The following is a 16,912-nucleotide window of genomic DNA, read 5'->3' as shown; positions in this document are numbered from 1 at the left end:
GCTGAAGTTGGAAGACTGGAAGTCATAGTTAAAAGCAACAGATTTCCTTTTCAGGAGTGGTTAAAACATTCTCAAACTAATCGTTGCTCAACTGTGAATATCCTAGGTCACCGAAAGAAAAGCTTATACGGGTGAATTATACGGTATGTGTCACATGACAACCATACAAGCCAGGGCTTGTACTGCACACCCTGTTTTGATCTTTGGAACACCTGAGAGTTGGCAAAAGCTTCTTGATTATCTAGACCCACCGAGTTTTAAGCTACTTCTATTTGCTAGTTTTTAAAATATACATCATGGCTAAGAATGAACCGCGTGTGAAGCACAGCCGACGTTCCAAAGCATTACTATTCATGTATACAGCAAGGCATACATGCAAACGCACACGGGGCCTTTCGGAAGGTTCTGATCGAACCGGTCTCAGTGCCCCTGGTCCTTGCCCTCCAGGACTCTCTCGCTCTAGGACATGGGGGCAGTAGCATAGCTCCCAACATCACTGGACAAAAGTACCTCCCCACGAACCAGGGCTGAGGAAAGTGTGAGAGAGGCCCCAGTGATAGAGTCTTTAGGTAACTGTGGATCCCAGGAACCAGTCAGCTCCGCCAAGCACACATCGAGCGGCGCCGCCCACGGACAAGCAGAGAACAATGCACCCAGCCCTGCCCCCAGCGACCGAGCCGCGCCCTGGTGGTGGCCGCGGCCTGCCGGGAAATGTAGTTTCTGAGACCTGGCTTGCGCAACCGCCCGCCGCCCGGGAGCCGCGCGCAACTACAAATCCCGTCACGCCCCGCGACACTCGCTCACCAGCTTTTGCCGGAAGGGATCGCGGCTGATATGGCGGAGGACCCGCAGGGCGGCGGTACGGGTGGTATGCAGCACCCAGTCCCTAGTGCGAGCCACGGCAACTTCCCAGAGTACGAGCTTCCGGAGCTGCACACCCGGGAGTTCCACGTGCGTTCCTTTGGGGAGCTGTGGCGCGGCCGGCTCGGGACCCGGGATTTGTCGCTGAGCGAGCCCCAGGCAGCCGCGCAGCCGGCGGACGGAGGGACGTCGGACAACGGCTTGGAGGATGCTGCGGTGGCCGGGGATCTGGGCTGCAGTCTGGAGGCGGCCGCAGAGCTAAAGGTCGTGTGCGGGTGAGTGCGCGGCCGCAGGGCTCAGCGTGGATCCGGCTGGGTGCAGCCTCCTCCCTGCGCTCCCCAGGGACTCTTCCGTCCGCGGGCCAGTGGTTTAACCTTCATCCCCCACTCCTCCCACCTCCCAATCCCTTTCCGGAAGGCCAGAAGAGGTGCTAGGGTCCAAAAGTAGTTTATGAGGGTCGATCCAGTAACGGGACGCGACAATTGCATAAAAGACTTTCTTCTCTGATCTTTAAGGCGCTTGCTGGAGTAACAGTGGTAATGTAACTATCATTGACATTTGGACAATGGAAGTACGTGGAGATGGAGGAGACTTGATCAGAGCAGTGTTAAAACCCCAATTAACCGTAGTCTCTAGTGGGCCTCGTGAATATGTTATTACTTAAATTTCCTCAAAAGTACCTTACCTGGGGGTGGAAGTATAAAACTTACTTGTAATGGTCTTCCATTTGACAGTACTGGCTGTCCTCAAATGAACATACATCCTTTCAGTATAACATATTGGCAGAGAAACGATTGTCTTGAATTCTGGCCTCCTTTGAGCCGCCTGCTGGATTTCATAAGACTTCTTAATTATTCAGTGATGTATTTAGGACAAGCTCTGACCCGCCGTTGTAAAACGCACGGCTGATTATAAAATGTTGCTTTTCCTTTCTCCCTCTCCCGACCCCTCCCTCTTTCTAAGCCTTGATAAACTGAGATGCCTCGAAGAAAATGAAGACCCAGAAGTCATCCCAGAGAACACTGACCTAGTGACTTTATGGTATGATTTTGTTTTGTTATATGCTGTTTGTTTGTTTTGGTGCTGGGACGAAACGATGTACCACTAAACTCCACTGTTAGCATTTCTGCTATTTGTCTGAACACTTTTTGAACATTTTACTTTGGAAAGTATAGTATTGTTCTCCACATCCTCACCACTTAAATCCAACCATTGAGTTTGGCGTCCTGGTTCATGGCTGTAATTCCATCGCTCAGGAAGCTGAGTCAGGAAGATTAATGCAAGTTAGAGGCTAGCCTCCATTATATATAGTGAGTTCAACAATGATTGATTTTTGTTGTTGTTGTTTAAACATTTGGACTTCCTTGCTTTAACTCTGTGAGTATGGGGTACAGATGTATGTTTTTCCCCGTCTGTCCATCAGTTTGTAGCTCCAAAAGTACCATTTTGCATAATCAGGGTGATATTCTTAATCAAAAAAAATGTAGAAACACAAAACCTCTAATACTCAATACATATTCAAATTTGCACTTATTTTTTAATGTAGACTTAATCTACTTAAATTTTAGAATGCAAGCTAAATACTCAGATGGTGTTTCTCGAAATACCGTGGTAAAGAGCCAGTTGTGGCTGGGAATGATGGCACACACCTTTAATCCCAGGGAGGCAGAGGTGGATCTCTGAGTTTTAAGGCCAGCCTGGTCTACAGAGTGAGTTCCAGGCCAGCCAGGGGTGTATGATGTCTCAAAAAAGGAAACAAGCACCAGTTGTTTTGTTTCTTATTTTTTCCCCCGAGACAGGGTTTCTCTGTGTAACAGCTTAAAGGCATGTGACACCACTGCTAGGCTCACAGATAAAATGTTGGACTTTTCAAAAAATCCTAAAGCTTGTCTTTCCCTAAACCTTCCTCTCTTGTGTCAATAATTTAACATAAAAATAAACGCACAGATCTGGCCAGAGTGCGGCTCACGTTTGTAATCCTGGTATTTGAGAGACAGAGGAAAGAGAGTTGCCAGAAAGTCGAGGCCAGCCTGGTTCCAGGCTGTTCGGAACATCTGAGGCCCCTTGATTCTTGGTTCTGCTCCTGTCCCCCTGTCTGACGAAGACGTTTCTTGGCACACTTGGGTGTTGACGAGGGAAAGAAGACAGGTGTGAGAAAGTGATCTGCTCTGCACAGTCCCCCTTGTCATAACACGCTAAACAACTTAGCCTTAGTATTTAAGGGCTTTTGTTTTTGTTTTTTCTTTTTTAAAGGTTTATTTATTTTTATGCGATGTTTTGCCTGTGTGAGGGTGTCAGATCCCCTGGAACTGGAGTTACAGATGGTTGCAAGCTATGATGTGGTTGCTGGGAATTGAATCTGGGTCCTCTGGAAGAGCAGCCAGTGCTCTTAACTGCTGAGCCATCTCTCTACCTCCCAGTATTTAAAGTTTTAACCACTTAAAACAGAAGGTTTTAATTCGTGAAATCAGAGAGAGAATTGTTAATATGCTAATAGTAAAATCTGTTTCCCTTATGTTTAACCCATAACAATTTCAACTAAGGTATTCTACCCATCCTCCTCACTGGTATGACCAAGAAAGCACTGTTTACTGCTCCAACCAACATGTACCATTTAAAGGATAAGAAACTGTAAGGTTCTGCAAGAAAAAGAGAACCGCAAAATTAGGAGATCCATAACTCTTATCCTAAGACCCAAACAGAAATGATGTTTTAAAAGTAGATTTTGAGCCACCAAGATGCATTAGTGGGTAAAAGTGCTTCCCATCAAAGCTGACAACCTTAGTTTAATTTTTGGAATCCATATCGTAGAGAACCTACTCTTCTTAAGTCCCCCCTCTGACCTCTGTAATCCACCGTAGCAGGAGTACACACTCGTACTTGCACACATAGTAAACAAATAAATGTAAAAACAAAAATTCAACCTTAGATTGCTAGGATGACAGAAAAAAACACCATTAAGTTGGGGCTCTTCTAAACTGATCCTGAATATCACAGAAACACAGGAGGAAATGAGACTCCAAAGGGAACTTACTGCAGGAAGTGACTGTTTAAGATCAACTTGAGAGAGGGGTCAGAGTGCAGTAAAACCAGGACTCAAATCAGAGAAACTGAAAAGAAACATAGAATGTTTATATGGCAGAAGCACTATAAATAATGCCGAAAGGTACCCTGTGAATTTGGAGAAAATCAAGTATTTACTACAAGAGCCACATATAGGACAAAAACACCTCATGGGAAAATGAGGGGAAGAGAGATGAACCAATAGTTTACATTAAGAAGTTTAAGAAAGATAATGTGGGTATTTGGAGCACAGTTACAACTCCTTCTAGACCTGGCTGAAACGCTGAGGTGGAAGGGTCACTGCCAGTCCCACGCAGGCTTGGACTACAATCAAACCTTGTCTCAAAAGACCCCAGAGTAAAGAAATTACTTGGTAGCAAAATGCTTGCCAAGTATGCACAAGGCACTGGTTTCGATCCCCTGATCCAAAGTCAAAACAAAACAAACCACTGATTTGGCCTGGCTCCCTTAGGGCATAAAAACAACAAGGAGAATGTAACCACAACAATGAAGAGTCGAGAATGCCACACATTTTTGGTCCTACTAATCCTTCCCATTCCCTCACTTCCTCCATACTGACCCCTTGTAGACAACCAACCTCTCTCTCCAGCTTTGGTTTACCCTGTTAGTTTTTTCAGATCAGTGGATACTTGTGCATTTTATCTCCTTTAGCAGTCTGAGTTCAGTAGGAAAAACAGAGCAGTCACTTTAATGGAGAAAGCTTAATCTAAAGGACTGTTAACTTTATAGCTGGGCATGGCAGTTCACACCTGTAATCACAGTGCTTAGGCGGGAGGCAAGTTTTGAGACCAGCTGGGCTGGTAAGTTTCCGCACAGCCTGGGTTATACAGAAAACCCTCCAGGTTCAAAAACAAAACAAGCAAAAATCTTTAAGGATTGGAGCAATGAGGTCTTGATAGAAATAATAAAGGAAATATGAGTATATGACAGAGTGGGTGTAAGGAGCGTTCCCCCCTTGGGCTCAGAGGATGCCGGAGGAGGGCATTTCTTCCCCAAGAGTAAGACCCAGATCCCTTAAGAGAGGACCTGCCTATGTTTCCCGAGTGCAGTGATGTTCCTGTGCTGGAAATCCACCGAGTGTGCCAGGGAAAGCTATTGAGGGAAGAGGTGTCGAGGAGAGCTGCTGGGCACCAGGTGCTGTGGACTGCATGCAGCGCAGGAGCTGGGGATTGACGAGTGGGAGCTGTGGACCCTTGAGAACTCTGCTGAGCTGGCATGGCAGACCAGGAAGCAAAACCTTCCCTCATGTGCTACATACAGTACAGGGTTTCTCCGTTGTCCATTATTTACAGAGTCAATGAGTGCCAGGTGGCAAAAGAAAACTATTTCAACTGTGAAGGTTCATTTTCACAGAATGGGTAGAAATGTGTATTTGTAGGTAAGAACCAAGGTTACCATACGCTGTGTGGCTTTGCTTTCTCCATTCACTTCTATGTCTTGGAAGTCACTGACTTCAGTCTTCATCATAGCTTCATTATTTACTCTACTGTGTGGATTTCCCATAGTGTGTTAAATATCTCCTATATTTATTATGTATTTAAGATACTATAATATTTTGCAAGCTGGATGTGATAGCTCACATCTGTAACCCTGTTCCTGGGAGACTGATAGACCATGAGTGTAAGGCTACCCTGGTCTAGTAAGACCCCATCAAAAAAAAAAAGGAAACTAAGCTGGGCAATGGTGATGTACACCTTTAATCCCAACACTTGGGAGGCAGGTGGTTCTTTGAGTTTGAGGCCAGCCTGGTCTACAGGGCGAGTTCTAGGACAGCCAGGGCTGTTCTACAGAGAAACCTTGTTTTGAAAAACCAAAATAAATAAACAAATTTAAAAAAATAAGTAAAATTTAAAGAGCAGATAGCTACTGAAGAACAACACTAAAGATTGTCCTTGGCTTACACACACACAGACACTTTATTATAAACAAAGAAAATGTGTGTTTGCATATGAGTATATGAACCCAAACAAAATAGGATACAAAAGCTAGCAAGTGAACACGTGTGTTTTAGAAATGTGTAACAGCACTAAGGACGCAGAGACCTCCTCTGCGTCTGCATGCTGGAGATGACGGAAGGCTGAAGGGAGAACCACTCGCCTGCTGGTATTTACCGGACTAGTGTAGCAGCTTGGAAACTGACGGATGTGACGACTGCACTGTGACCACACAGATGCCGGGGCCGGTCCTCGGGGCCATCCTTCTCACCTGTGGAGAGAAGTAAGAAGTTGGACTCTGAGTCTTGTGGTTTATGGGATTTGAAGTATCCAAATAGAAGGCTTTAGAGATGGCTCAGTCAGAAAAGAACTGAATTGGCTCCCTAGTCCCCACTTTAAAAGAGGCCGTAGTGCACATCTAATCCGAGACATGGGGATCCTGAGAGCAGTCCAGTAGAGAGGTGGCTGCTGTTCCAGAGGACCTGGGTTCAATTCCTAGCATGCATATGGTGGCTCACAGCCTTCTGTAATTCCGTTTCCAGGAGATCTGATGTTCTCTTTTGGTTTCCTGAGCACCAGGCACTCATGTGGTATACAGACTGACATGCAGGCAAAACACCTATATACATATAATAAAATAATAATAATTAAAAAAAATAAGGTGGAACCAGATAAGGTGGTATATGCCTTTAATTCTAGCACTGAGAAGGTAGAGACAGATCTCCAAATTCAAGGCCAGCATGGTCTACAAGTTCCAGGCTAGCAGGGCTATATGTATAGTAAGACCCTGACAATAAATAAATTAATTAAAATAAAGAAACATGATAAAGACATCCAATGTCAACCTTTGACTTACACACACACACACACACACACACACACACACACACACACACACGTACCACATGCACATAAAAGTATCCATGTAAATTTAGGATTTTTTTTTTTTTTGGTTTTTCGAGACAGGGTTTCTCCATATAGTTTTGGTGCCTGTCCTGGAACTCACTTGGTAGCCCAGGCTGGCCTCGAACTCACAGAGATCCGCCTGGCTCTGCCTCCCGAGTGCTGGGATTAAAGGCGTGCGCCACCACCGCCCGGCAAATTTAGGATTTTTAATATATAACAGGCACAGAAAATATAGATGCTTGTACATGCATGGGTTAACAGACATGATTGTGCCTGTCTCAGCCAAAAGGCTTAGAAGCAGTAACTCTAGTAATCAAAACACACAGTATCTAGATACTAGCTTCTAAATTTGTCTCCCATGCTGGACATGATGGTGTAATCTGTAATCCAATGCTTGGAAGATGGAGGCAAGAGGATCAGAGTTCAGGGTCATCCCCTCCTATGTAGTGAGTTCAAGAACAGATAGGGCTACATGAGACCTTGTTTTAAAATATACAAAACGCCTCTCCAGTAAAGGAACGCAGGTTCTTAGAAGGGTTAATGCCAGGCTTTGGATAAGAGAAGTAGAGTGAGTTTTGAATGTCCGTGGTTCCACAAACTAAGGAATGCATACCTTCTTCTACCAAAAATAATAAAAGATCAGAGCCTGTTGAATATTTGGGGCCCCTTGTGACTAAAGCTAGAACAATTTGAGCAACAAAATAATAGTAGATTTTTAACCCATGGAATAAAATGAGTGTGAGTGGAGTTTGCACTAATAGAAACGAGTGAAGGGGAAGGGACAAGTTGTTTTGCAATAGAATTTCAGTGGGAAAAAAAAAATCAACATTAGGTAAATGGGTTTGCAGGGGGGGAATGTCGGATGAGTGCTAAATTCCTGAAAGAAGAAGCAGTATTGCATTGTCTCAAAGTACCTCCCTCCAGGGGCTAGAGAGATGGCTCAGTGGTTAAGACTCTGCCAGAGGACCTGGGTTCAATTCCCAGCACCCACATGGCAGCTCGTAACTGTCTGTAGTTCCCATTCTGAGGGGATCTGACACCCTCATATAGACATGTAGGCAGGCAAAACATCAATGCATATAAAATAAAAATGAATAAATCATTAAAAAAAAAAAGTACCTCCCTCCAGATCTCTATCCATTTCAGAGAAAATAAAGTACTGTCTAGTGGAGGCACTTGGCAGACAGAACTTACCTGACACAGGACATCATTAGTAACACTGCGTGTTACTACCAGACTCTTGGGCTGGCCTGCACCAGGAAGGATGCCATCAGCCTTGTAACGTGCTTGACAAGATGCTGTTTACTCCAGTCACAGGGGAACTAGTCACCTAAGTCACAGAGTGCCCTGGCATTCTGTAAACTGACCCAATTGGCACTCTGCTACAGTGTTAGAATCAGGAAGGCTGAGGAGAGGCTGAAACTAACAGGCTGGACGGTCAAAGAGAAAATAGCCAGTGTCGTGTAGGATCCTAGATAGGACTCTGGAACGGGGAAAAGAAAGCCCTACTTAAAGGTTGTGTGCAATCTGGAAACCATCAGTAGCGAATAATTATTGTGCTGATGTTAATTCCTGTTTGGGGTTTTGTGATCCCAGAAGATATCGGGAGGAGGAAGCTGTGGAGAGAGAGAGAAGGGATATAGTCTTGGTACTGTTTTTGTAACTTAAGTCGAAAAGTAGTCTAAAATAATAAGTTACAAGATTGGAGCTGGTTAGTGTAGCTCAGTAGTAGAGTGCTTGCCTAGCATAAGTGAAATTTTGGGTTTGACTCTTATCTCTGCTAAGACAACAACAAAAAATGTTGAAGATTAAGGATATGTTAAGGCCTAAGTGGTAAGAAACACTTGCTGCTCTTCCAGAGGACCTGGGTTCAGTTCCTGGTACCTACATAGGAGCTCAAAAATTCCAGTTTGGAAGGATCTAATGTCGTCCTCTGCCTTCTGTGGGTGCCAGGTACACATGCAGGCAAACACACAAATAAAATAAAAATAGACCTTTTTAAAGCATATTTTAAATATTCAGGAAAGCATGCTGACTGTTTTATTTTCATGTGTCCATGTCAGTGTTCGGAAGGGGCTCTTGGACTATCGGGAAGAAAACATCACGATAGACCGCGCCTGTAGACAAGAAACATTTGCTTATGAAATGGTAAGTCTCACCTTTCCAGCCCTCTGCTAGAAACAGTAAGCTGAGCGTGTCACTGACTGTTAAGTGCCTGATGAGAGCTAGTTGGAGAGCGTCACCCATGGCCCTGAAAGGGCCACACTTTGACTCCAGCTCTCTGGCTGATTTCTGCTTTTAGTTTGTCCTTATGTCGGTATCCGACCAAATTCGTGCCTGTTTACCACTCTGTTCCTGGGACAGTTTTGTTCTGTTCCTGAGTTTACCATATTCTTGTGGGAAGGGAGCAGATTTTAGAACTTGCTATGTAGATGAGGCTAACTTTGAACTCTGAGGGATTCACCTGCCTCTGTCTTCTGAGTGCCAGGATTAAAGGCGTGTACCACCAGCTTTTAAAACCATATTTTTAATCCATTGCTTCATGCATGAAACTCTAAAACAAAGGGAGTGGCACTATTAGGTGTGGCCTTGTTGGAGGAAGTGTGCCACTGTGGAGGTGTGTAGCAGGAATCTTAGAGAGTCTTATTAATAAAATCAAACCTGAGGCCAGTTCCTGGGGTGAATGCTGGATCAGAGAATCAGAACAAGCTACAGCTTCCTTACCTCGCCAGTTCCTTTGCTGATCCTGTTTCCTCAGACTGGAAGCCTCTGTGTCCTCATATCCGAATGGCTCTCAGCTGAACTGCTGCTAGAGGCCTGAAAGCTTAACCAGCCAAATGCTTAACCAACCAAATGCTTCTAGTTTCTGGTCTTCACTCCTTATATATCTTTCTGCTTTCTGCCATCACTCCCTGGGATTAAAGGCTCACTTCTTAGATTAAAGGCGAGTGTCACCATGTCTGGCTGTTTCCAGTGTGGCCTTGAACTCAGAGATCCTGAGGGATTTCTACCTCTGGAGTGCTAGGATTAAAGGTGTGAGTGCCACCATTTTCTAGCCTTTGTATCTAGAGGCTGCTTTGTCTTTGACCCCAGATAAGTTTATTAGAGTGCACAATATTTTGGGGAACACAATACCACATTTCCCCTTATTTTGTCTAAAATTAAAAAAAACTTACAACTAATACAAGAAAAACTATCCAATAAGTATATATAATATATACAGTCAAAAATTATATTAACAATGTCTAGTCCATTAACATTTCACAGATTCAGGCAAAAACTCCATTAATATATAACAATGTCCAGTCCAGTAACATTTGATAATCTCAGACAAAAAGTTTCATTACTTACCCTATTTAAAACAAGTAGTTCCTTTTTAAAAGTAGATTCAAAAATTGACCTTTTTTTGGGGCTGGAGAGATGGCTCAGAGGTTTAGAGCACTGACTGCTCTTCCAGAGGTCCTGAGTTCAATTCCCAGCAACCACATGGTGGCTCACAACCATCCATAATGAGATCTGGTGCCCTCTTCTGGCCTGCAGTCATACATGCTGTATACATAATAAATAAATAAATCTTAAAAAAAAAATTGACCTTTTTATCTTATCATATTCAGAGGTGGGCTTTGAGGTCTCATATATGCTCAAGGCACACCCAGTGAGACAGAGCACTTCCTGCTGTCTACGAGATGTAGGACTCTCATCTACTTATGCAGCACCATGTCTGCCTGCACATCGTCATGTCCCACCATGATGATAATGGACTGAACCTCTGACCCGTAAGCAAGCCACCTCAGTTAAGTGTTTTCTTTATAAGAGTTGCCGTGATCATGTGTCTCTTCACAGCAGTAGAAACCCTAACTAAGATAAGGTGTTGAAGAACAGGAGCTGGTAGACATACGCCACTGCTGGGGACTTGAGTGCATAGGGACAGCATGTGTCTTCCACCTTTTCCAGCTGTGGTAGAATTACATAACAAAACACCGTTTGGGCTGGGCATGGTTGTGCTTGCCTATAATCTCAGCACTCCGAAGACAGACAGGAAGGGTCCCTGCAAGTTCCACTCCAGCACTGTTTCCATAGCAAGGCCTTGGGAGGGTAGGACATGGGGGTGGATACACTCAAAATAGATTATACATTAATAACTTGGTTGAAAATACCCTAACAGGGCTGGAGAGATGGCTCAACAATTAAGAGCCCTGTCTGCTCTTCCAGAGGTCCTGAGTTCAATTTCCAGCAACAACATGGCGGCTCACAGCCATCTATAATGAGATCTGGTGCCCTCTTCTGGCCTGAAGGCATACATAATAAATAAATCTTTAAAAAAGAAAAAAGAAAATACCCAGGATCATATACAGTAAATATACACAAATGAAAATTAAAAATGTTAGAAATGAATAAAATGAAACCATTTTTGTCTATTTCAAGGGTTCAGTAAAGTGACATTGGCCCTGACAAGATGCACTGTTGTGCCTGCCTCCAAGCCTAACAATTTATTTGATCCCCAGAACCCACTTGATAGAGAAAAAGAGCTGACTTGCAAAAGTTGCCCTCTGACTGATCCATTCTCCCATGGTGGCATGTTCTTGTAATAAAAATTTTGGGTTAGAGAGATGGCTCAGCAGTTAAAAGCACTGACTGATCTTCTAAAAGACCAGGTTTGATTCCCAGCGCCTACATGGAGGCTAACAGTGGTTTATAACTCCAGTTCCAGGGGGACAGATGCTCCCTTCAGTGGCCTCTGTAGGCACTACATGTACATGGTACAAAGACATACATACAGACAAAACATCCACACAGAAAAATAAAAGAAATTTAATGTAATAAAAAAAATTTTTTTTAAAGAGTGACTTTAAAGCTAAGCATGGTAATATACACCTTTAAATTCCAGCATTCAAGAGGCAAAGATGGAGCCAGGCCGTGGTGGCACACGCCTTTAGTCCAAGCACTCAGGAGGCAGAGACAGGCAGATCTCTGAGTTCAAGGCCAGCCTGGTCTACAAAGCGAGTTTCAGGACAGCCAGGAAAATTAGACAGAAAAGCCCTGTCTCAAATAAACAAAACAAACAAACAAAAAGGCAAAGATGAGTTTGAGGCCAAGCCTCATCTCTGTAGCGAGTTCTAGGCTAACCAGAACCACACAGTGAGACCCTGTCTCAAAAAAAAAAAAAAAAAAAGACTGGCTAGATGTGGTGACTTATAACTTTAATCCCAGCACTCGGGAGGCAGAGGCAGGTGGATCTTTCTTTGTGAGTTCAAGGCCAGCTGTGTCTACAGAGCGAGTTCCAGGACAGCCAGAACTGTTACACAGATAAACCCTGTCTCAAAAAGCCAAAAGTGGGGGGCAGGGAGTTACATTCACAATGATGTTTATTAATCATCATTTCCAGAAGTAAGAAATAACTTAGAGGTGCTGGAGAGATGGCTCAGAGGTTAAGAGCACTGGCTGCTCTTCAGAGGTCTTGAGTTCAATTCCCAGCACCACATAGTGGCTCACAGCCATCTCTAGTAGGGTCTGTTGCCCTCTTCTGGCATAAAGGTGTGCATGCAGATAAAACACTCATACATAAAATAAATAAATCTTTTTAAAAAGAAAAGAAATGACTTAGTCTCCTTTCATTGGTAACCCTGGTCTATATGAAATTGCTATTCTATGAACCTTATGCACGTAAGTGGAATTACACAATTTTTTTCTCTTTCTTTTTCTGAGACAGGATTTCTCCATATAGTTTTGGAGCCTGTCCTGAATCTCGCTCTGTAGACCAGGCTGGCCTCGAACTCATAGAGATCCACCTGGCTCTGCCTCCTGAGTGCTGGCATTAAAGGCATGCACCACCACCACCACCCTTTTTTTTTTTTCCTTTTTGTATGGTTCGTTTAGCATAAAGTTTAAAGGTTCATCCATGTTGTAGCATATGTTAGAACTTCACTCCTTCCTGTGGCCAAATGAAACCTTTTGTTACATGGACATGCCACAGTTTATTTGTTGATAGCTGTTAGCTTTTAAGTTGTTCCCACTTTTTGGCTCTTGTGAATTCTTGTTACTGTGAATACTGGCATATAAATAAGTGTTTGGGTTCTATTTTCAGTTCTTTTTGTGATACACCTGGGGTGGAATTGCTTGGCACTGTGATGACTGCTTAAAATTTTATGGGCATGTGATGATTCTGTATTAATTCTGTTATCTTCCATAAAAAGCTGCATTGTGTATTCCCACTAGTATTTCCTGAAGTTTCAGTTTCTTCTTCAGATCCTTTTTAATTCATATATTCTGTTTGTTTAGAATAACCACCCCAGTATAGATATTTATGTTATTTTATAATTTTGATTTATTCTTTCCTAATAGTTAATGATGCTAAGCATGTTTGTTTGTGTTTTTTTGGTTTTTCGAGACATGGTTTCTCTGTGTAGCTTTGCGCCTTTCCTGGAACTCGCTCTGTAGACCAGGCTGGCCTCGAACTCACAGAGATGCACCTGCCTCTGCCTCCCGAGTGCTGGGATTAAAGGCATGCGCCACCACCACCCGGCTGCATTTTTTAAATTATTGGTCGTTTGTATATTTTGAGAAACATCTGTTCTTATTCTTTACTAATTAAAGTACTCAGCACTCGGGAGGCAGAGGCAGGTGGATCTCTGTGAGTTCGAGGCCAGCCTGGACTACCAAGTGAGTTCCAGGAAAGGCGCAAAGCTACACAGAGAAACCCTGTCTTGAAAAAAAAAAAGTACTATTGTCTTGTTACTGGGTGTTCAGAATGCTAGAGCTTTACCATATTTATGATTTGAGAATATTTTCTCTCATTCTGTGGATTGTCTTTTTCATTCTTTTGATGTCAGGTTTTAAGATTTGATGAGATCAAGAATATCCATTTTTCTTTTGTTTTGTTCTCTGACTTTGGCATATTTAAGAAATATTACCTAACTCAGTACCATGAAGATTGTCCTCTTTGTTTTCTCTGTAAAGTGTTAGAGTTTTAGCTTGTAGGCTAGGTCTTTGATTCATTTTGATGGTTTTTTGTTTGTTTGTTTGTTTTTTAATTAAAAAATGTTTTATTTTGTACGTTTTGAGTTTCTTGCCTGCATGTAGGTTTGTACAGCACCTGTGTGCCTGGTGCCCATGAAGGCCAGAGAGGGTGCTAGATCCCTGGGAACTGGAGTTAAAGATGGTTGTGAATCCTATGTGGATATTGGGAACCAAACCCAAGTCCTCTTTAAAAAGTAAATACCATCTTTCCAGCCCTATTTTGAGTTAATTTTAATATGTGATGTAAATGAGGATTACCTTCATTCTTCTGTACATAGCAGCACCCCACCAGCCCACAGACTGCAGCCAGGTGGGGTACAAGGCCCCCTGCCCCCCAAAAGCATAGTTTTGAAATTATATATACACGTGTATATATATACATGTGTGGTTTTGTTTTGTTTTATTGAGACCTCAGGGTCTCACTGTGTAGTGGCTAGCCTGGAACTTGCTATGTAGAGCAGGCTGGCCTTGAATTGAGAGATCTGCCCACCTCTGCCTCTTTGGTACTGGGATCAAAAGTGTGTGCCACCCCAAAATAATATAATATTGTAAGTGCTACACAGAAGCTATCCAAGGTTTCTCTAGCACTGACTGATGCAGATGAGAAGACACTTTAGAAACAGCAACTTCAGAAAAGGGTAGCAAGAGGAGTTTGATGTGGCTGATTCAGTGGGATAAGTCCCTCCCTTCCCACCTCCTTCCCTTCCTCCCTTCGCCCCCTCCCTCCCTCCCTCTCCTTTCCTAATTTCTTTCTAGGAAGCAGGAAACACTAAGTGGTCTCTCAGCACGAAGGGCCACATGGTCCCTTTTGTGAGCAGTGAGGAAGTGAATAGAGATAGATAGATCTGGTCTAGGACGAGAGCTAGCCCGCAGTGCACAAGACCATGGCCCACATCCCCAGTGCTAAGGAATGGGGTATCTCACTAGAATACCATATTGATTTGGTCACATATGATGAAAAAAATAAAAAATAAAGTTGCCCAAAGATACCTAAAGCCAGACCCTTTAACACAGAATGGGCTTTCTTTTTGTACTTTGAAGGTCCCGATTTCTGCTTAGCTAGTGTTTGTATGCAGCCAAGCTCGTCAGCCTTGGCAGACAGTGTCTGCATCCTCTGAGCCCTCTCGACAGCCCTCTGTTTCTAGTCTGACTTTAGTAATTCAGTCTTTTAAAAAACTGACCTGGGCGGGAGTGGTGGTTGACGGTTGAAAGCCCGTCTTGACTCTTCTGAGGCTCTGAGTTTGGTTCCCAGCACCCATGTTGGAGGATCACAACCTTCCAGGGACTGGCACCTCCACAGACACACTTACACTCAGAAGTATTGCTTTGGTTAGTTTTCTGTTTTCTGGTTTGTTTTCTCCACCTTATATTAGTTCCCCTAATTTTGGAATTGGTTTGTTGTCTCTTTTCAGTTCCTTACCACAGTTCACTGTGTAAGGTGGCTTTCCGTTAGCTGTTTCTCTGAAGTGCTGCTTGCGCTGTCTCACAGTGCTTTCGAACTCCCCCTGTATGCTTTTCCCTGTGCTTGTTTGACAAATGGGGTTTTTGTTTTGTTTTGTGTCGTGTTAATTTTGATTTTAAGTGTGGATTTATAAACATGAGTGCAGTGCCCATGGAGGCCAGAAGAGGGCGTTGGATCTCCTGAAGCTAGACTCACAGGAGGCTCAAGCAGCCCCCCACTGCAATTGTGAGCTGTCCTCGGTGGGTGCTGCAACCCACACTTACTTAGGTCCTCTGCAAGAGCAGTACATACTCTGACTTCTGAGCCACCTCTTCGGCCCATTGGTTTGTTTTTGAGAAGGGTCTTCCTGTATAGCCCAGGCTGACTTCAGAGTTTAAAATCTTCCTGCCCCAGTCCTTCCTGTCCCCGCATTGATGGGGTAACAGGCATACAGCACTGTGCATGGCTGTACTGTTGTGTTTCTAAGATTCTCAAGCATTGGGAATTTTCAGTTTTCCTTGTTACTGGTTTCTAGTGTTAGTGAATTGTGATCAGAACTACTTTGTATGATTTTAGTTCCTTTAGGTCTAGTTGGTGGGCTGTCCTACAGAGTGGTTCATGTGCACTTGAGAAGGCTACTGTTGGCTGGAGGGGTCTGCTTTTTTATGTTAGTCTTTGTTTTTAGTGTTCAGTTCTTCCACTGCCTATTGAGTTCATTATTGTAAGAAAAATATCGAAATCCAGAATTGTGTTTTTTAAACTCTTGAGTGTTTTGTATGTATTTTAGGATCCCTTTGCTCTCTGTGTATTTGTAATTGTGTGTCTCACTGCTGTATGGTACCTTGTCTCATAATCTTTCTTAAACCCTGTTTTGTCTGACAGTAAAACAGCCTCCAACAGTTTTCTTTTGTTATGATTTGTATGGAATATCCTTTACCCGTTTACTTTCAACATGTTTCTGTCTTAGTATCTAAAATGAGCCTCCTGTAGACAACATCCAGCTAAATAAAGTTTTTGTAATTCAGTCTGTCAGCCTGCCCTTTCAGGCTGGAGAATGGAGAATGTCATCTATTTACAGCTATACTAGTTCCTGGGAAGAAAGAGCTTCTATCATTGAGCTCTTGGGGTGTCTTCTGTCCCTCTGGTCTTCCATGACTTCCTTACTCTAGATACTGGTTTTTGTTGTGCATCAGTTTAGTTCCCACCTCCTTCCTGTTCCGCATGTACCGAGAGTGTCTTCCTAGTGGTTATGTTGTGTGTGGCTTCAGTCTGAAGAGGGGCTGCTGTTGCTGCTGCTGCTGCTGCTGCTGTTCCTAGTGCTTCCTCCGCTGCTCTGTGTCCCAGAGTGTTTCGTCTTTCCTTCATTCTTTTTTTTTTTTTTTGATTTATTTATTATGTATACAGAAGAGGGTGCCAGATCTCATTACAGATTGTTGTGAGCCACCATGTGGTTGCTGGGAATTGAACTCAGGACCTCTGGAAGAGCAGTCAGTGCTCTTAACCTCTGAGCCATCTCTCCAGCCCCCTTTCCTTCATTCTTAATGAATAGTTTTGCTAGATAGAGAATTCTGGGAACTGTCTTCTTTCGTGGTTTGAAGTGTGTCATCTGACTTGTTTCTTGTCTTGTTTTCTGTTGAGAAATCTGTTAAATCAGTTGAGGAACCTGATT

At 43.4% G+C, this 16,912-nt stretch overlaps 1 protein-coding gene across 2 annotated transcripts in view; it reads left to right on the top strand.

Moving 5' to 3' along the window:
• Nucleotides 1-800: 800 nt before the first annotated feature.
• Snapc3 (small nuclear RNA activating complex polypeptide 3) overlaps nt 801-16,912 on the top strand; it is a 32,842-nt gene continuing 16,730 nt past the window's right edge. The window contains exons 1-3 of one of the 2 annotated variants that reach the window (XM_052717788.1): nt 801-1,136; nt 1,825-1,902; nt 8,849-8,933. In XM_052717788.1, coding sequence (XP_052573748.1) covers nt 835-1,136; nt 1,825-1,902; nt 8,849-8,933 — 465 coding nt within the window. In that variant the 5' untranslated portion in view covers nt 801-834. The remainder of the gene's footprint in view (nt 1,137-1,824; nt 1,903-8,848; nt 8,934-16,912) is intronic. The other variant, XM_052717787.1, reaches the window with a different exon arrangement.

The sequence above is a fragment of the Peromyscus californicus genome, unplaced genomic scaffold, assembly GCF_007827085.1.
Source record: "Peromyscus californicus insignis strain IS unplaced genomic scaffold, ASM782708v3 Scaffold_5__1_contigs__length_169319896, whole genome shotgun sequence".
Taxonomy (NCBI): Eukaryota; Metazoa; Chordata; class Mammalia; order Rodentia; family Cricetidae; genus Peromyscus; species Peromyscus californicus.
This window is presented reverse-complemented; position numbering and strand designations above follow the sequence as displayed.